The sequence below is a fragment of the Myxine glutinosa genome, unplaced genomic scaffold (genome assembly GCF_964187855.1).
Source record: "Myxine glutinosa unplaced genomic scaffold, kmMyxGlut1.1 SCAFFOLD_386, whole genome shotgun sequence".
Lineage (NCBI taxonomy): Eukaryota > Metazoa > Chordata > Myxini > Myxiniformes > Myxinidae > Myxine > Myxine glutinosa.
In genome coordinates this window covers 209,205-224,744 of record NW_027616492.1, presented here as the reverse complement: position 1 = coordinate 224,744, position 15,540 = coordinate 209,205, and the positions used below count along the sequence as shown (strand labels likewise).

Sequence of the window (15,540 nt, the reverse complement as noted above, 5' to 3'; positions counted from 1 at the left end):
TTTACCTGCTATGTCAAGTTGGATAAATAAAAACTGTCTTCTCCTACTCAGCTCATTTTTGGCATATTAAAAAACAATCATCAGGCTTTGGAATCTTAAACTGCATATTATTATATAGACAGTAGAATAAGGGAAGATGCTGCAAATGTATCAAATAGTTGCACGGATTCTTGATTTTGAGAGAAAATTGGGGGAGGATGAATCTATTCCTGGTTTATATATATGAACAACCCCAATAATAAAGATCAGTGCATCTTTAAACCTTTTATTGGTGCTAATAACAGTACCAAGAGTACAAAACATTTATACCACCAAGTCTAGAGTCTTCAAATCCAAAATTGTATACGTTCATTTGTTCACTGCTCTACACCAGCTAAAGCAACAAATCCCTCCCCATTTAAAGCAAACTGAAACATTGGCAATGGCGATTCGCCAGACATTCAAGCACAAGTCATGTTTTGCCCTGAAATATTAATTCTCCAAAATATGTCATTTGGACGTGCCGGCAGGTGAAGGTACTTCAAATGGAAGTGGTGTCGCAGATCTGCCGATTCTATCAATGGCTTTGGAGCAAATTTGTAGCACAATTTCACGAATCCTTTTCCGTGCATTTGCACAACTTGACAAGTTTCACACAGAATTCATTGCTCCTCTCAATTTGGACCATGTCCGAACCTTCCGCGAATTTTTTTAGCGCTGCATGCATATCGCATTCAAACTGAATGACTCTCATGGCAAGCATAAATGTGGGCCTAAAAAGTGACATAAAATTGAACATATAGTTAAGGGACATTCAAAATTAAACTTCCGATGATGAACTTCAGCAACAACATTCGTATGATGGAAACTATTTAGTTATCCCTCGAACCTAAACCATTCGGTAGGTAAATTCTGGTCCCTATATGGACAGGTGGGGCTACATGACAGCAACCAGACCTAGTTCACATCCCATTGAAAATCTGGGTTGAGAAAAAGTCCAGATTTTTCAAGTTCATCGAACCAGCACACAACAAGGCCAGGATCACCTAGGAATTTTATGGAAATATAAACTACCCTCCCCACCCCTTTCCCCAAATAAAAAGTATAAGGAGGCATTTAAAGCAATCTAAGTAACCGTTAACTTTGAAACCCATGTTACGGAGTCCATTTTCACGTGAAAATTAGACTGGCTTTGGTTTTTGTTTTGTTCCAAGAGCTCATTGGGTCACCGACTCATTCAGTAATCGCTTCCCCAGAAATGAAATGATAGACATACATGACTGGGAATCAGTTTGCGTATCGGCACAAAGGCCAGCATGGCATTTCTTACAACTGCTCGTCATAATCACAGAATACTGTTCAAAAGCAACGGCAATGCACAACACACCGAGACATGCAATGCCAACTTTTTTTTTATAAATGTATAAAATAAAAAATTACAATAAAAACAAGTACCTTGAACAGATTAGTACCAACAATAAGCTTACAAGCCCAGCAATAACGCATGCATAGTTTTGAAAAATCCAGCCCGTATTGGGACAGATATGCATGCAGACATCATTTGTCATGAATGCAACAACCTACAAACCCACAAAAATGATACATTTTCCTTATGTATAAAAATAGGCATGAAAAGCATCTATGACTCTATGGCATACAAAATATTAACTGCAGAATCACAGCAACACCTACACTGCAGCTGTTGATCACCGTCACGTAAAGGCACAAGTGGCGAATGCTTCTCGTCTTTTTGTACAATTATTACACTTTCAGAACGTACCTTGTAAACTAATGGAGTTTACATACACCCGGGAGGGAAGGAAAGGCAAGGCAAGTCACAAGCAATAATAATAATAATAAAAAAAATGAATGAACGAAGGGAAATTGTAAAATTTGTTCATTTTAAATAAAAAGGGTCAGCTGTGCGTTAATTAGTGTTAAGAAAACATGACATTGAGGACAATCAGAGCTTTCACTGCTAAACTTCCTCCGATAGCCCCTCTTCAACCCGACAGAACGAAACGTCACAATGCATCTTGCAGACTTTGACACACACCTGCAAACTTGCCTTCGCGTTTGTAACACCGAAGTTTGTCAGACTTGGCAAAGAGACCGAACAAAGCGTAGACAGAACACAAGCAACTCAAGGATTAAAAAAAACAGTCTACTGTATGCTGTGCCGGTTAAAAGTTTGAACATCTCTGATCAAACATTCAATTACATGAGCTCATTTCATTTGAGTGACGACAAATCTGCAGAAAACAAGTTCAAGGGATAGTCTCTTGTGATGGTTGATCATTATTGGCTTTGGTCAAATGTCAAAGTTGATGACTAAACTTTAAGTTTTTTTTTTTTCTTCCCCACTTTCACAAGGATTAATTTTGACATATTTGAGTTGCAAAATAACAGCATGCTGAAGGAAAAATAAATAAATATCTGGTTGCTCAGAAAGATCCGTAATGATGTTACCCTGTCAAAGATTATGGTTGCGCTTAGCGAGTTGTCAAAAGAAGGTTCTCGGGTACTTTCTGTACATATTACATATGCAAAGGAGTTGAGGAGGGATTGCGGAGGGGAAGAGGGAGTGAAGGCTGGAAATGAATTGAAAGAGTGGAAGAAATGGGAAAGAAGGAAGTTTAGGAAGCATACATGGAAGAAAATGGAAAATTGCTGGGAAGACAAAAGCAGGAGGAAGAGAGAGAAGGAGAAGACCTTAGTTGGTAGGGTATTTGCCAATGTTGTTTTATCCGGATAAAACTTTAAAACGTATTAAAAAGTTGTGATTGCAATACCAGCAGAGGGCGACGCATCTCCAAGGAAGCCAAAAGATTGGCTGTCCCACTTGGATTTAAACTGAATTTTCAAGATCCTATGGTGTCTTTGGAAAACAGCAAGTCGTAGTGTAAAGTCACCTTGTTCATCCATGAGCCGCAATCTTGCAAAGAAAAGGTGTACCATTGCGCCGGACAAACTTAATGCTCAAGGATTGCTGTATAATCCGCACTACATACAACAGGTGGAAATGTTGAGGTGTACGTCTGGCACAGAAATTACAGGTCAATTGGAATTCTGATGTAATTCAGAATTCTGCGGTCTGATGTAAAAAACCTAAATCAGTCAGTTTTTGAGAGTATTTTAAATCAGCAGTATTTTAACTTTTCAAGAGAGAGATAGAGGGAGAGAGAGAGGGAGAGAGAGAGATGATTTCTGTTTCTGATGTACATCCAGAAAAACAACGGGCATTTGTCAACATTCGATGCTGTACAGGACACCAGATGTATACACAAAGAATTAAGTTAAGCACCCCTACACAAAGAATTAAGTTAAGCACCCCCTAATCCTGTCCTGAACCTGAACCCCCTCGAGCACGTTTGGGACATGTTGGGACGACAAATTGCGAAGATGGTCCCTCCAATAGCCAATCTGGATGAATTGGAACGTGCATTACATCGGGAATGGAACAACCTGCCACAGCAACGCATACGACGGCTTACAGGGTCTATGAGACGTAGGGTTGATTCAGTGATCCGATCACGTGGGTCCTACACACGTTATTGACGCAAAGATCGCTAGAGGTCTTCTCAGAACAATGACTGTACGTTAGAAAACATAAACGTCATCCACACTGTCCGTGATGGACCTATAGCTCCATACTTAAATTGAGGTGAAAATATGCCTAAAATTCCCAAAAAATTTCACCTTAAATTATTCAGAATAAAATATTGAAAACGGCATGATTGTTATGTTTTTATGTGACCATAATATCACTTCTCCAGAAAATATAGCAATATCATGGGTATATTACACTGTTTTGACGACAACAAACTTGTAATGTGCGAGGTTGTAAAAAAACGGGGGGGGTGCTTAACTTAATTCTTTGTGTATATATGCAATTCACATGTTTGTGCTTGTCCAAAGAGAGAGAGAGGTAGGCATCAAAATGTCCAACCATTGGTACTACCCCACAAACCACAAAATAAAAGGTTTCAGCCACCCTGGACAATACAGGTAAGTTATCATTGGACAGTAAGGAAAAGTGCATGTCGGAGGTTGTTCTAATGAAATAAACGCAATAAAACAAGATTTAAAGTTAGTGTTCCTGATTACTTATAAGCATTAGGCCCCCTTTCGAAAAAACAAATTCGCCCCAAACAAACCCATCCTATTTTTTTTTCATGGCCAACCATAAAATTTGGGTACAAGCCTTAACATTTTCTAACCAATAACGCGTGAGCCACAACGGACTATCCTAATATATTTGTATGGTGTAAACAAGTGATATCATTTAAGTGGGTTCACTCATTGTCATAACAGTTGAAATTTTTTAAACTTTCACATTGGAACAAACAAAATGTTTCGGAGTTTTTCGAATTGTATTGTAATTATAGTCGACTCTCGCCAATTTGAATTAAGGGCTATGTAGACTTGCAAACTCACCAATGCTAATCCTGACAATCAAGTCATTGTGAAAGATAAATGGACAAACATCTCCGTGAGGCATGAGCGAGCTGGAGGTCCGAGACCATACTTCCTCCCCTTCTGCATAAATAGGGAATTTGGAGCACCATTTTTTCCACATACACTTTCGGCAATTCATTGAATGGCCAAATGTTTTCAGAAGGTGCTTTGCAGTCTTATACAACTCAGGTGCACAAGGCAAGTGTCAACAGCGCATTGAGGCATCCCCATGATGCAGGGATCTGTGCTCTCGCCCTCTCTAGCGCCCAAGACTTGCACCGCAATACATACAAGCACGAAGTGTCACGATGTGGGGTGGTATTGCTGAAACCTTTCGCACCAATTTGATCCATATCCATGGCAATCTGACGGCAGATCGATACATTGAGATCTTACAGCAGCATGTGTTCCCTACCCTTCACCAACGTGATCCAGGATTAATCTTTATGCATGATGATGCTCCTGCTCACAGGGCCATTCGAACAAGGAACGTTCAAGTCAATGCACACGTTAATGTCATGACACTCTGACCTGCCATCTTGCCAGATGCAAATCAAATTGAACATCTCTGGGATATCATTGATCGCTGCATTCGCACCTTGCCAAGACATACCCTCAATGTGGCGGAACAGTAGCTGATTTGGGCATGGAATGCCATTCCCCAGGCTCAGATTTGAATGCTAATACGGTCAATGCGACGACGGAGCAAAGCAGTGATGGATTGCTGCAGGAGGTGGACATACCCTCCATTGAGATTGTTACTTCCACGTTGGATACCAATGTAAAAACATTCACCACAACATAGCATTACGTGATTAGTTCACAATGAAATAGACATGCAATTATTCAGCATTTATCTCTGTCAGAGGTTTGCACATCGTCTGTGTCCCATGATGTCACATAAATAAATTGCATCAACAATCATGTTGGTTTTTTTTTTTTATGGAGGAGAGTGTATATAAAGTACCAATACCTTGGAATGGGAAGAAAGAATACAGTACAGTACCAAACACAAAATACAAATTCCTCCACAATTTTCTCCTCTGCTTTGTCCATCTTAGTAACATTTTGCCTGTCATTAATTTGAGTGTGAAACGGTTATTTATATATTTTTAGTTTCATGCTGAATGCAGACAGAGGTCATCATTAGAAGGATAAAGCAGGACATTAAATTAATATTTAAAAAACCCAAATTACAAATCTCGTACAAAGTGACACACTGCATGTCAATACATATGCCGGCCATATTGTATTACTGCATAATTTCTCTGTCAAGTCTTGGATATAAAATGGCACAGTGTGTGTGCTCACTAATGTCGTGTTTTGCAAAAAAAAGTAAGGGCTGGAATTGAGAGCGAAAGTGTTTTTCTTGGATTTGGTACTGCAGTCGCACACAGGTTTCGGGGCTGGGGCCACGCACAGGTTTTCTGGGCTGGGGCCGCGCACAGGTTTTCGGAGCTGGGGCTACGCACAGGTTTTCGGGGCTGGGGTCGCGCACAGGATTTCGGGGTTGGGGTCGTGCACAGGATTTCGGGGCTGGGGCCGCGCACAGGATTTAGGGGCTGGGGTCGCGCACAGGTTTTCGGGGCTGGGGCCAAGCACAGGTTTCGGGGCTGTGGTCGCGCACAGGTTTCAGGGTTCGGAGCAGGTCAACTTAAACAAATAGCCAAAACAGAAATAAGGCCACATACAAAACCCAGACTCGAGTCAAGAAGAGAAACTGGCAGCTATTGCACGAATTAAAGGTGGCAAATCCACAAATATCATAGCAGGAGACATTGGTTGTGGCTCAAGACCAGAAGGAAGCAAATGGCCAAGATGTTGGAAATACATGCTGTAGCAAACGGGCAGCAGAACCATGTGCTCCATCATTAGGAACGCGGAGCAAATCCAGGGAAACTTCACCATCTGGTATCAGTGCTTGCTGAAAAATAACTTTCTGATCTCAGGTCTGCTACTCCAGTACAAAGTGCTGAAAATTTACAGCCTTACAGGAAAATACAGCAATTAGAAAGTGCAACCACTCACTGCTTGTACCTGGGTGACCTGGTTTAAATATAGTCAAAAACTATACTTTTGGTCTATGCAGGGAAGAAGGTAGTGCAAGCCCATGCCTCGTTCACCCCAGATTATGACCTTTGCCTGTTTTTTGACTTCCCTTTCTGGAAAAAGGCTTTTGATGGTGCCGTCAAGTTGGCAGGAAGTTTTGAGTACCATTTCTATCACTGTCTCTCATGCTCTTCACTGCATACAATGTGAAGCGCCAAGGTGTAGTGCTTAGTACTGCGTGTTGAAGCACTAAGAAGCGCCATTAATGTCCTATACTGTGCCTGCAGTATGAGATGTAAATTGTGTTGCGACATTAACCCTTTACCGGTAGCAAAATACTCGGGTGGCCTGTATACAGTATTCAAATGGTTATTTTATTCTAAAAGGTAGTGTTCGAAATGGCCGGTTTTCATGGCATGATTAAAATACAGTTCAGCACAGATAAGCTTAGGAAAAAAAAAAACGATTACGATCATTTTTGGTCCAAATGTTTTTGCTAAGTACCTCCAACATACTAATCACGTGTAAACTAGCCAAACGTACCTCGACTTAATATTCAACAGTTTCCCGAAGGAGAACAGTACCAGATTTATTGATCTGAAAGCATCAAGCTCCGTAATTTGAAGGACTTCTATTCCAGCCAAAAAACTCCCCAAAAGGTTGCAGCTGAATTTCCAAACAAACTCGGCTGCATTTTCCTAGTCCAACATCTTTAAGGCAGATTTTTCAAAAGGCAGATGCACCCGATTAAGGCCCGTTTATTTTTTTATATACACACACTTGGATGTTGAGCGTTTTGCCTGCAAATGCCACATGCATTTCACATTGTCCTCCTCCCCTTTAACATCGTATCCTTCTCTCCTAGCACAATGTCCCTCCTTTTCATATTTTGCTAAATTTATCACCCCCACCTCACGTGTTTATCGAAGATGGCGACTTATCTCGCTAACCAAATCCCCCCTTTGAGGATATGCAGTAAATATTAGTGATCAAAGGCACTTCTGGCAACATCATTATAGTTCACTTTCGCAGCTCTTGCCGACAGGGCTTAATTGTTTTAGCATCGACTGTAAGTCCTTATTTTTAGCCGTTTGTGTCTTAACAGCAAAATAACTTATGACCCGAGTTACAACAGATTGTGCTTGGCAATTACACCAGTTGGAAGACCGTGCCACATAAACTTGGTAACAAGTCAGCAGATAACTCTCGGCGAGTCAAATCCAATGCCAAAGCAACGAGCCCTCCAACCCATTTGTGAAACTCCCAGTTAAAAAGGACAGAGGTAAATGAGGAAGACCAGAATGAGATAGAAAGAATAGGAGGGGCAAGGCCGCCCTCTAGTGGACCAGTCTATAATAGCTTACAGTCCGACATTAAAGACAGACTTCATCACGATAAAAAAAAAGAAACAGGAAGTGGCAAGTCACGATCCTGTAATGCAAACGTCGGCTCACCAGGAGAATAATTCTATATCTAAAAATGCATTTTCACTCATCAATGATACAAAAACAACCAGAGAAACTACATCTACTGCCTGCCTAATCCGTATTGTATTCTCGGCATTTTCTCTCCAAATTGATCCTATTTTGAAACTTACGACCTCACACAATCTATCAGAGCTCACTGTTGCATGAGCAAACAAAAACACACTCACATTCTTCCTTCTGAGTACAACAACTTTTGCAGCCTAAATAAAATAATGCAATAAAAGTCTCGTTTTTTTTTTTCACACCTTTGGTTGAACTCTTGAACTCCTGATTTCGGTCTACTGGTTGGCAGGATGACTTTCACACTCAATTTCTTCACCACTGCATGTACTGTAGTCCTAAGCTCTTGAGGTTGACAGTCTGAAACCCACGGTAAAAATTAAAAAGCCTTTTCTCTCCTGCAGGTTCAAAGTGATAAACTTCCATGAAGTGAAGTGATAAAATTATTTCGACCTGGTTGAGAGAAGAGCTCGTTAAAACGACAAAGCTTAAAAATAATATACCAGCAAGCTTTGATACTTTTCAAATCAGAATATATCCTTGAAAAATGGCAGCAATTGACATTTTTCTTGATGTCCCCATTCTTACAAAGTTCTGAAGGTGACAGTTCCAAATGGCAAGTTTTACCACCGTCAAAGTGGTGTTGAGCATCCCAAGTTGCAGCATCAGAGCCAGGTAAGAAGATTATCCTGGTCAAGCTTTGTTGGGTTCAGCACCGACTCAACGTCACTGAGCAAGTCGGAGCTAAGAGCCTCTTGAAGGCTGGGCATAAGCTCGTCTCCTTCAACTGCCATTCCCTCGCTCTCCAGCGTCCCCAGGTCCACATTCGTACCTGGGATCGATTCCAGGAAGTCAGGGAAGCGAGGGTGTTGGGCAACAGGAACCGCTGTAGATGGTACAATACCATCACCTGAATAATGAACACACATGCTTGAAGCTCCGAGAAAACAACAATGAAACAAAGTAGGTCAAAAACTATCTGCACTGACAATGTACCAAGTTCACAGTACTTTGAGGAATAAAATATCACAAAATGAATAGTATAAATAATTAGTGAGAAAATACCTGTATAATCAGTCTTTTTAATGAATAAATAGGCCGTGTTGTACTTCTTTGGGCGTCTTAAACTCATTGACTTGTGAACGTGGAAATTTTATTTCTACAATATCAAAAAGCAGGGGGAGGTTAATTAAGCCATCTATTTCTCAAAGTATTGTACAAGTATGCTACAACCGCATACTTGTACATCGACATTGTCACACCTTGCGCTACAGTCTGTGTTGAAATGTTTTGATATGTACTTTCAGGATAAGTACTTTGACATCTTCAACGTTTGTAAACTTAATGTCTTACACATGTCATTTGAATGGTCCAAGGAGATAAACTTCATGAGGTGACAAGTTTGTATGGTAGGGGGACGATTTAGAAATTCCATAACCATCTTGGCTATAGTACTCATATTTGCAGTGCGAAGGCGGCCATTATTGTGCAATACACTGAGACAGCATACTCGGTCATTTTCTAAACTATAACCTAAACTTTCCAGTTGATGGCTGAACCTCAAACTAGTTCACTTGTAGGAATCCAAAGTGTCTCTACCCTATGCCAGAATGACAGGATGTAACCAAGTCTCATAACATGTGATAATCTTCCTCACGAAATAATTTCCCTTCCTCCGATAGCATTCCAGGAGCTCTGTTGCAATGACCAGAAAATTTGCCTTTTGATCAAACATCAGGTCTTTAGGTACCCACCATGCACAAAACTTGTTAAATCTCAAATGAGAATGAATGATTGTTTCCGCACTTTCAACAGTTTCAAGTGAGAATGAGTGATCATCCAATTCTTCAGAAATCACACATTTAATCTGCTGATTCACCCAAACTAACTGTTCAACAATTCCGAATTAATGTTTGCCCTATTGTTCGGAGTTGGTTGTATATGAGAATTGCAATTGCTCACCAATTCACAGCCATTTTTGAGCTCACTGCACCATGTAAGCACAAGACTACATGAAAGACTTGTATTGATAAATTGTGCAGATGCTCTCCTGCAATTTTCAGCTGGTTTGATCTTCTCATCCATAAGGAAACATGCCGACACACCCGTTTCACAGCACGTGACTAGAAACCACAATCTTGATTTTACCCAGAATGCTTTGAGCAGCCTTGATGTCTTCCTGGCTCACATGCTCACTGCTCAGGGTAGACAATATCATTGCACAAAATTTCAAATTCAACTTGTGCTTACATGTTCTACAATAAGAAGTCCATGCCATCCTTGAACTGTCCTCCTATATTAGATACAGCTTCAAATTGCAAAATCATTTACAAAATGCTGTTTTTTTTACCTCCTGCAAGTGAGCTCACTGTGGTCCAGTGCCCGAGTGACAAAACAAAGCATTTTTTTTTTACAGCTTTGCCATTATAGTTTCAAGGCCAATGCATCGTGTTAAACGACATTTGACATGGAAAACGACTCCGTGTAATCTACATTTTTTTTTGAAAACAAAGATAGAGTTGGACAAGAGATTTCAAAAAAAATTCTCCAAAATACTTCGTAACTGGGGTTAGAACACCGAAATGTTTTTGGAAACCATGAATAGTGCTGGCCAATGATGAAGAAACGAGTTTGCTGTTTTGTGTAGAGAGCAACTTTAAACCACAATCATAGTTTTTATGATCAATATTGACGGCATTTAATGGATTTAGGTTATGACACATCTGTACAAATATCTGTCCTGCTGTCTGTCACGATTGCTATCTCCTCGATCACCGCTCTGTGCATCATCACCAAACTTCATAGGAATAATTAACGCATTACAAATCCGCTTATGGTATCGAAGCTTACAGCTTTTATTCCGTTTGACACAGTCAAAAGTAGACTTTGGTGAAAGCATTCCTATGCAGGAGGATATGGCGGCTTTGTGGCGACCGGGTGGTGCTTCATAGAAAACTGACACAGGATTATCGGCTGTTGTTGTTGTCCATTTATTCTATTCATGATGGGATTATTGTTGTTCTATGGCCCTCCCGTCCCATCAAATGGCATTCCATCCCATCACCCATTCATGATGGGTAGATCCATTAGTTGTAAACAAAGACGCCATGCAGAGCACGATACTTGCAAAATCCACCCCCTCGCCCCCCTCCACCCTCAAAAATCTCAGGTCAATATGATGAAAAGTGACAATTTTTCAGATGAAAATGGATGATTTTGGAAGTTCGACCTCATAAATAGTTGGTTTCCCAATTCAGTGATCACATACAAATGCTGTTAAATTTTCAAGTCAATTGGACGAAAATTGATGATTTTTCAGATGAAAATTGATGATTTTGGAAGTTTGACCTCGAGTTGACCTTTGATCTTTTGACCTCAAAAATAGTTGCTTTCCCAATTTAGTGACTCAATGTGCAAATGCTGTTCAATTTCAAAGTCAATCAGATGAAAAATGACAATTTTAGAATTTTGACCTTCAGATGACCTTTGACATCAAAATCAATAGGCTTCTCAATTGTGACGACGTCTATAACAAGGTGAAGTTTCATGACGAACGGTTTAGAATTGTGACCTGTAGGCGAGTCACAAGCAAACAGACAAACAAATGAAAAATCGGTCAGAGACCGAGGACTTGCCGGAATGTACTTTTTTTTAAAATCGGCCATTTTGGACAAATATGGCGGCCGAACCACGTGACCGATGACGTCATCATTATTTGTTTTCTAAACTAATTTATTCCTAGATTATGCTAATAAATTTCATCTTGATCGGATGAAGTTTTGTACTTGTCGAATTATGACGTCATAATGGAGGCACCTATGACATCATTAACATATTTTATTCCCCATGGAGAGTTCTTTACAATGAGCCATGTCTCAATTTTTTCTATTCAGCACTTTCAGAGATATGGAGGTGCAAATTTTTTCCGTTTTTCCAAGATGGCGGCTGAACCACGTGACCAATGACATAATTTTTTTTTTTCTCCACCAGTTTATGCCGACACGGCGCTCAAGAAATTGCCTCTTGATCGGATGAAGTTTTGTATTTGTCGAATTATGACGTCATAATAGAGGCACCTATGACATCATCATTAACATATTTTATTCCGCATGGAGAGTTCTTTACAATGAGCTATGTCTCAATTTTTTTCTCTTCAGCACTTTCGGAGATATAGAGGTGTAAAGTTTTTCGGTTTTTCCAAGATGGGGGTGAACCACATGACCGATGACATCATCATCAACATATTTTATTCCCCATGGAGAGTTCTTTACAACGAGCCATGTATCAATTTTTTCTATTCAGCACTTTCGGAGATATAGAGGTGTAAAGTTTTTTGGTTTTTCCAAGATGGTGGCCGAACCACGTGACCGATGACATAATCATTAACATTTTATTCCCCATGGAGAGTTCTTTACAATGAGCCATGTCTCAATTTTTTCTATTCAGCACTTTCGGAGATATAGAGGTGTAAAGATTTTCGGTTTTTCCAAGATGGCGGCCGAACCATGTGACCTATGATATCAACAACATTTTATTCCCCATGGAGAGTTCTTTACAATGAGCCATGTCTCAATTTTTTCTATTCAGCACTTTCGGAGATATAGAGGTGCAAACTTTTTCGGTTTTTCCAAGATGGCGGCCGAACCACGTGACTGATGACGTCATCAATTGGGCACAGTCTATTCCATGGCAAGACAAATACGTGTGCAAAGTTTGGCGATTCTACGTGCAACGGTGTAGACGTAGTACTGCAAACAGACAGACAGACAGACAGATGAAAAATCGGTCAGAGACCGAGGACTTGCCGGAATGTACTTTTTATCGGCCATTTAGAACAAATATGGCGGCCGAACCACGTGACCGATGATATCATCATTAACATATTTTATTCCCCATGGAGAGTTCTTTACAATGAGCCATGTCTCAATTTTTTCTGTTCAGCACTTTTGGAGATATAGTGGTGCAAAGTTTTGCCGTTTTTCCAAGATGGCGGCCGACCACGTGACATATGACATCATCATTAACATATTTTATTCCCCATGGAGAGTTCTTTACAATGAGCCATGTCTCAATTTTTTCTGTTCAGCACTTTTGGAGATTTCGTGGTGCAAAGTTTTGCCGTTTTTCCAAGATGGCGGCCGACCACGTGACTGATGACGTCATCATTAACATATTTTATTCCCCATGGAGAGTTCTTTACAATGAGCCATGTCTCAATTTTTTCTGTTCAGCACTTTTGGAGATATAGTGGTGCAAAGTTTTGCCGTTTTTCCAAGATGGCGGCCGACCACGTGACATATGACGTCATCAGTAACATATTTTATTCCCCATGGAGAGTTCTTTACAATGAGCCATGTCTCAATTTTTTCTGTACAGTACTTTCGGAGATATAGAGGTGAAATTTTTTTCGGTTTTTCCAAGATGGCGGCCGAACCACGTCACCGATGACGTCATCATTAACATATTTCATTCCCCATGGAGAGTTCTTTAGAATGAGCCATGTCTCAATTTTTTCTATTCAGCACTTTCGGAGGTATGGAGGTGCTAGTTTTGCCATTTTCCAAGATGGCGGCTGAACCACGTGACTGATGACGTCATCATTAACATATTTTTTTCCCCATGGAGAGTTCTTTCCAATGAGCCATGTCACAATTCTTTCTATTCAGCACTTTTGGAGATATGGAGGTGCAAATTTTTTCGGTTTTTCCAAGATGGCGGCCGAACCACGTGACATATGACATCATCATTAACAAATTTTATTACCCATGGAGAGTTCTTTACAATGAGCCATGTCTCAATTTTTTCTGTTCAGCACTTTTGGAGATATAGCGGTGCAAAGTTTTGCCGTTTTTCCAAGATGGCGGCCGACCACGTGACATATGACATCATCATTAACATATTTTATTCCGCATGGAGAGTTCTTTACAATGAGCCATGTCTCACTTTTTTCTGTTCAGCACTTTTGGAGATTTCGTGGTGCAAAATTTTGCCGTTTTTCCAAGATGGCGGCCGACCACGTGACTGATGATGTCATCATTAACATATTTTATTCCCCATGGAGAGTTCTTTACAATGAGCCATGTCTCAATTTTTTCTGTTCAGTACTTTCGGAGATATAGAAGTGCAAAGTTTTTCGGTTTTTCCAAGATGGCGGCCGACCACGTGACTGATGACGTCATCATTAACATATTTTATTCCCCATGGAGAGTTCTTTACAATGAGCCATGTCTCAATTTTTTCTGTTCAGCACTTTTGGAGATATAGTGGTGCAAATTTTTGCCGTTTTTCCAAGATGGCGGCCGACCACGTGACATATGACATCATCATTAACAAATTTTATTACCCATGGAGAGTTCTTTACAATGAGCCATGTCTCAATTTTTTCTGTTCAGCACTTTTGGAGATATAGCGGTGCAAAGTTTTGCCGTTTTTCCAAGATGGCGGCCGACCACGTGACATATGACATCATCATTAACATATTTTATTCCGCATGGAGAGTTCTTTACAATGAGCCATGTCTCAATTTTTTCTGTTCAGCACTTTTGGAGATTTTGTGGTGCAAAGTTTTGCCGTTTTTCCAAGATGGCGGCCGATCACGTGACTGATGATGTCATCATTAACATATTTTATTCCCCATGGAGAGTTCTTTACAATGAGCCATGTCTCAATTTTTTCTGTTCAGTACTTTCGGAGATATAGAAGTGCAAAGTTTTTCGGTTTTTCCAAGATGGCGGCCGAACCACGTCACCGATGACGTCATCAATTGGGCACAGTCTATTCCAGGGCAAGACCAATATGTGTGCAAAGTTTGGCGATTCTCCGTGCAACGGTGTAGACGCAGTGCTGCAAACAGACAAACAGACAGACAAACAGACAGACAAACAGACAGACAGACAAACAAACGAACAGATCAACATACTTGCCGGAATCTTTTCCGGCAAGTAACAAACCAACCGATCAACATACTTGCCGGAATCCTTTCCGGCAAGTAACAAACAGACAGAATAACAAACGCAACTGAACAATATACTTGAAAAATCTTTGATGTTGCAAGTAATAACCGACATAATCATTAGCACGAGGGCAATACTATCATACATCTCGAAATAACTCATATTGTTTGTTAAATATTGCAAAATTCACATGAGGATATATTTTGCTAGTCTGCAACCAACTAGTATGTTGCTGTGAGTCTGAAAATGTGCTGCAAATATTTAATTGAAGCATCTTAAAATAATCCGTAAAAAACGAACAATATAGAGGGTCCACTCATTCAGTTAAGTCCAAAAAGGTTTGAAAAATTCTGTTTTAGTCTCGACCCAAGATGATGATGAAGCCCTTCCATCGAAATTTGAATATCGAAATAATATCCTTGTCCCATTTCTTTCCTTGTTTGTTTTTACAAAGTATTGGGACATCTGATGCAAAATGATGCTCGACAAATGATTGCACAAAATATACAGAAAAAACCTATAGTTCCTTATAAAATATTATTTCGACAAGGATATTATTGGGTCTGACTGACGATCAAGCTTTTGGGTCTGACTATCTGCCATGATCTTTCTTG

General features: G+C 40.1%; 1 protein-coding gene across 2 annotated transcripts in view; it reads right to left on the bottom strand.

Annotated features, from left to right (window-relative positions):
• Positions 1 to 249: 249 nt before the first annotated feature.
• The window catches only part of LOC137435099 (transcriptional coactivator YAP1), a 125,652-nt gene continuing 110,361 nt past the window's right edge, over positions 250 to 15,540 (bottom strand). Inside the window, exon 7 of one of the 2 annotated variants that reach the window (XM_068128565.2) lies at positions 250 to 8,883. In XM_068128565.2, coding sequence (XP_067984666.1) covers positions 8,639 to 8,883 — 245 coding nt within the window. In that variant the 3' untranslated portion in view covers positions 250 to 8,638. The remainder of the gene's footprint in view (positions 8,884 to 15,540) is intronic. The other variant, XM_068128566.2, reaches the window with a different exon arrangement.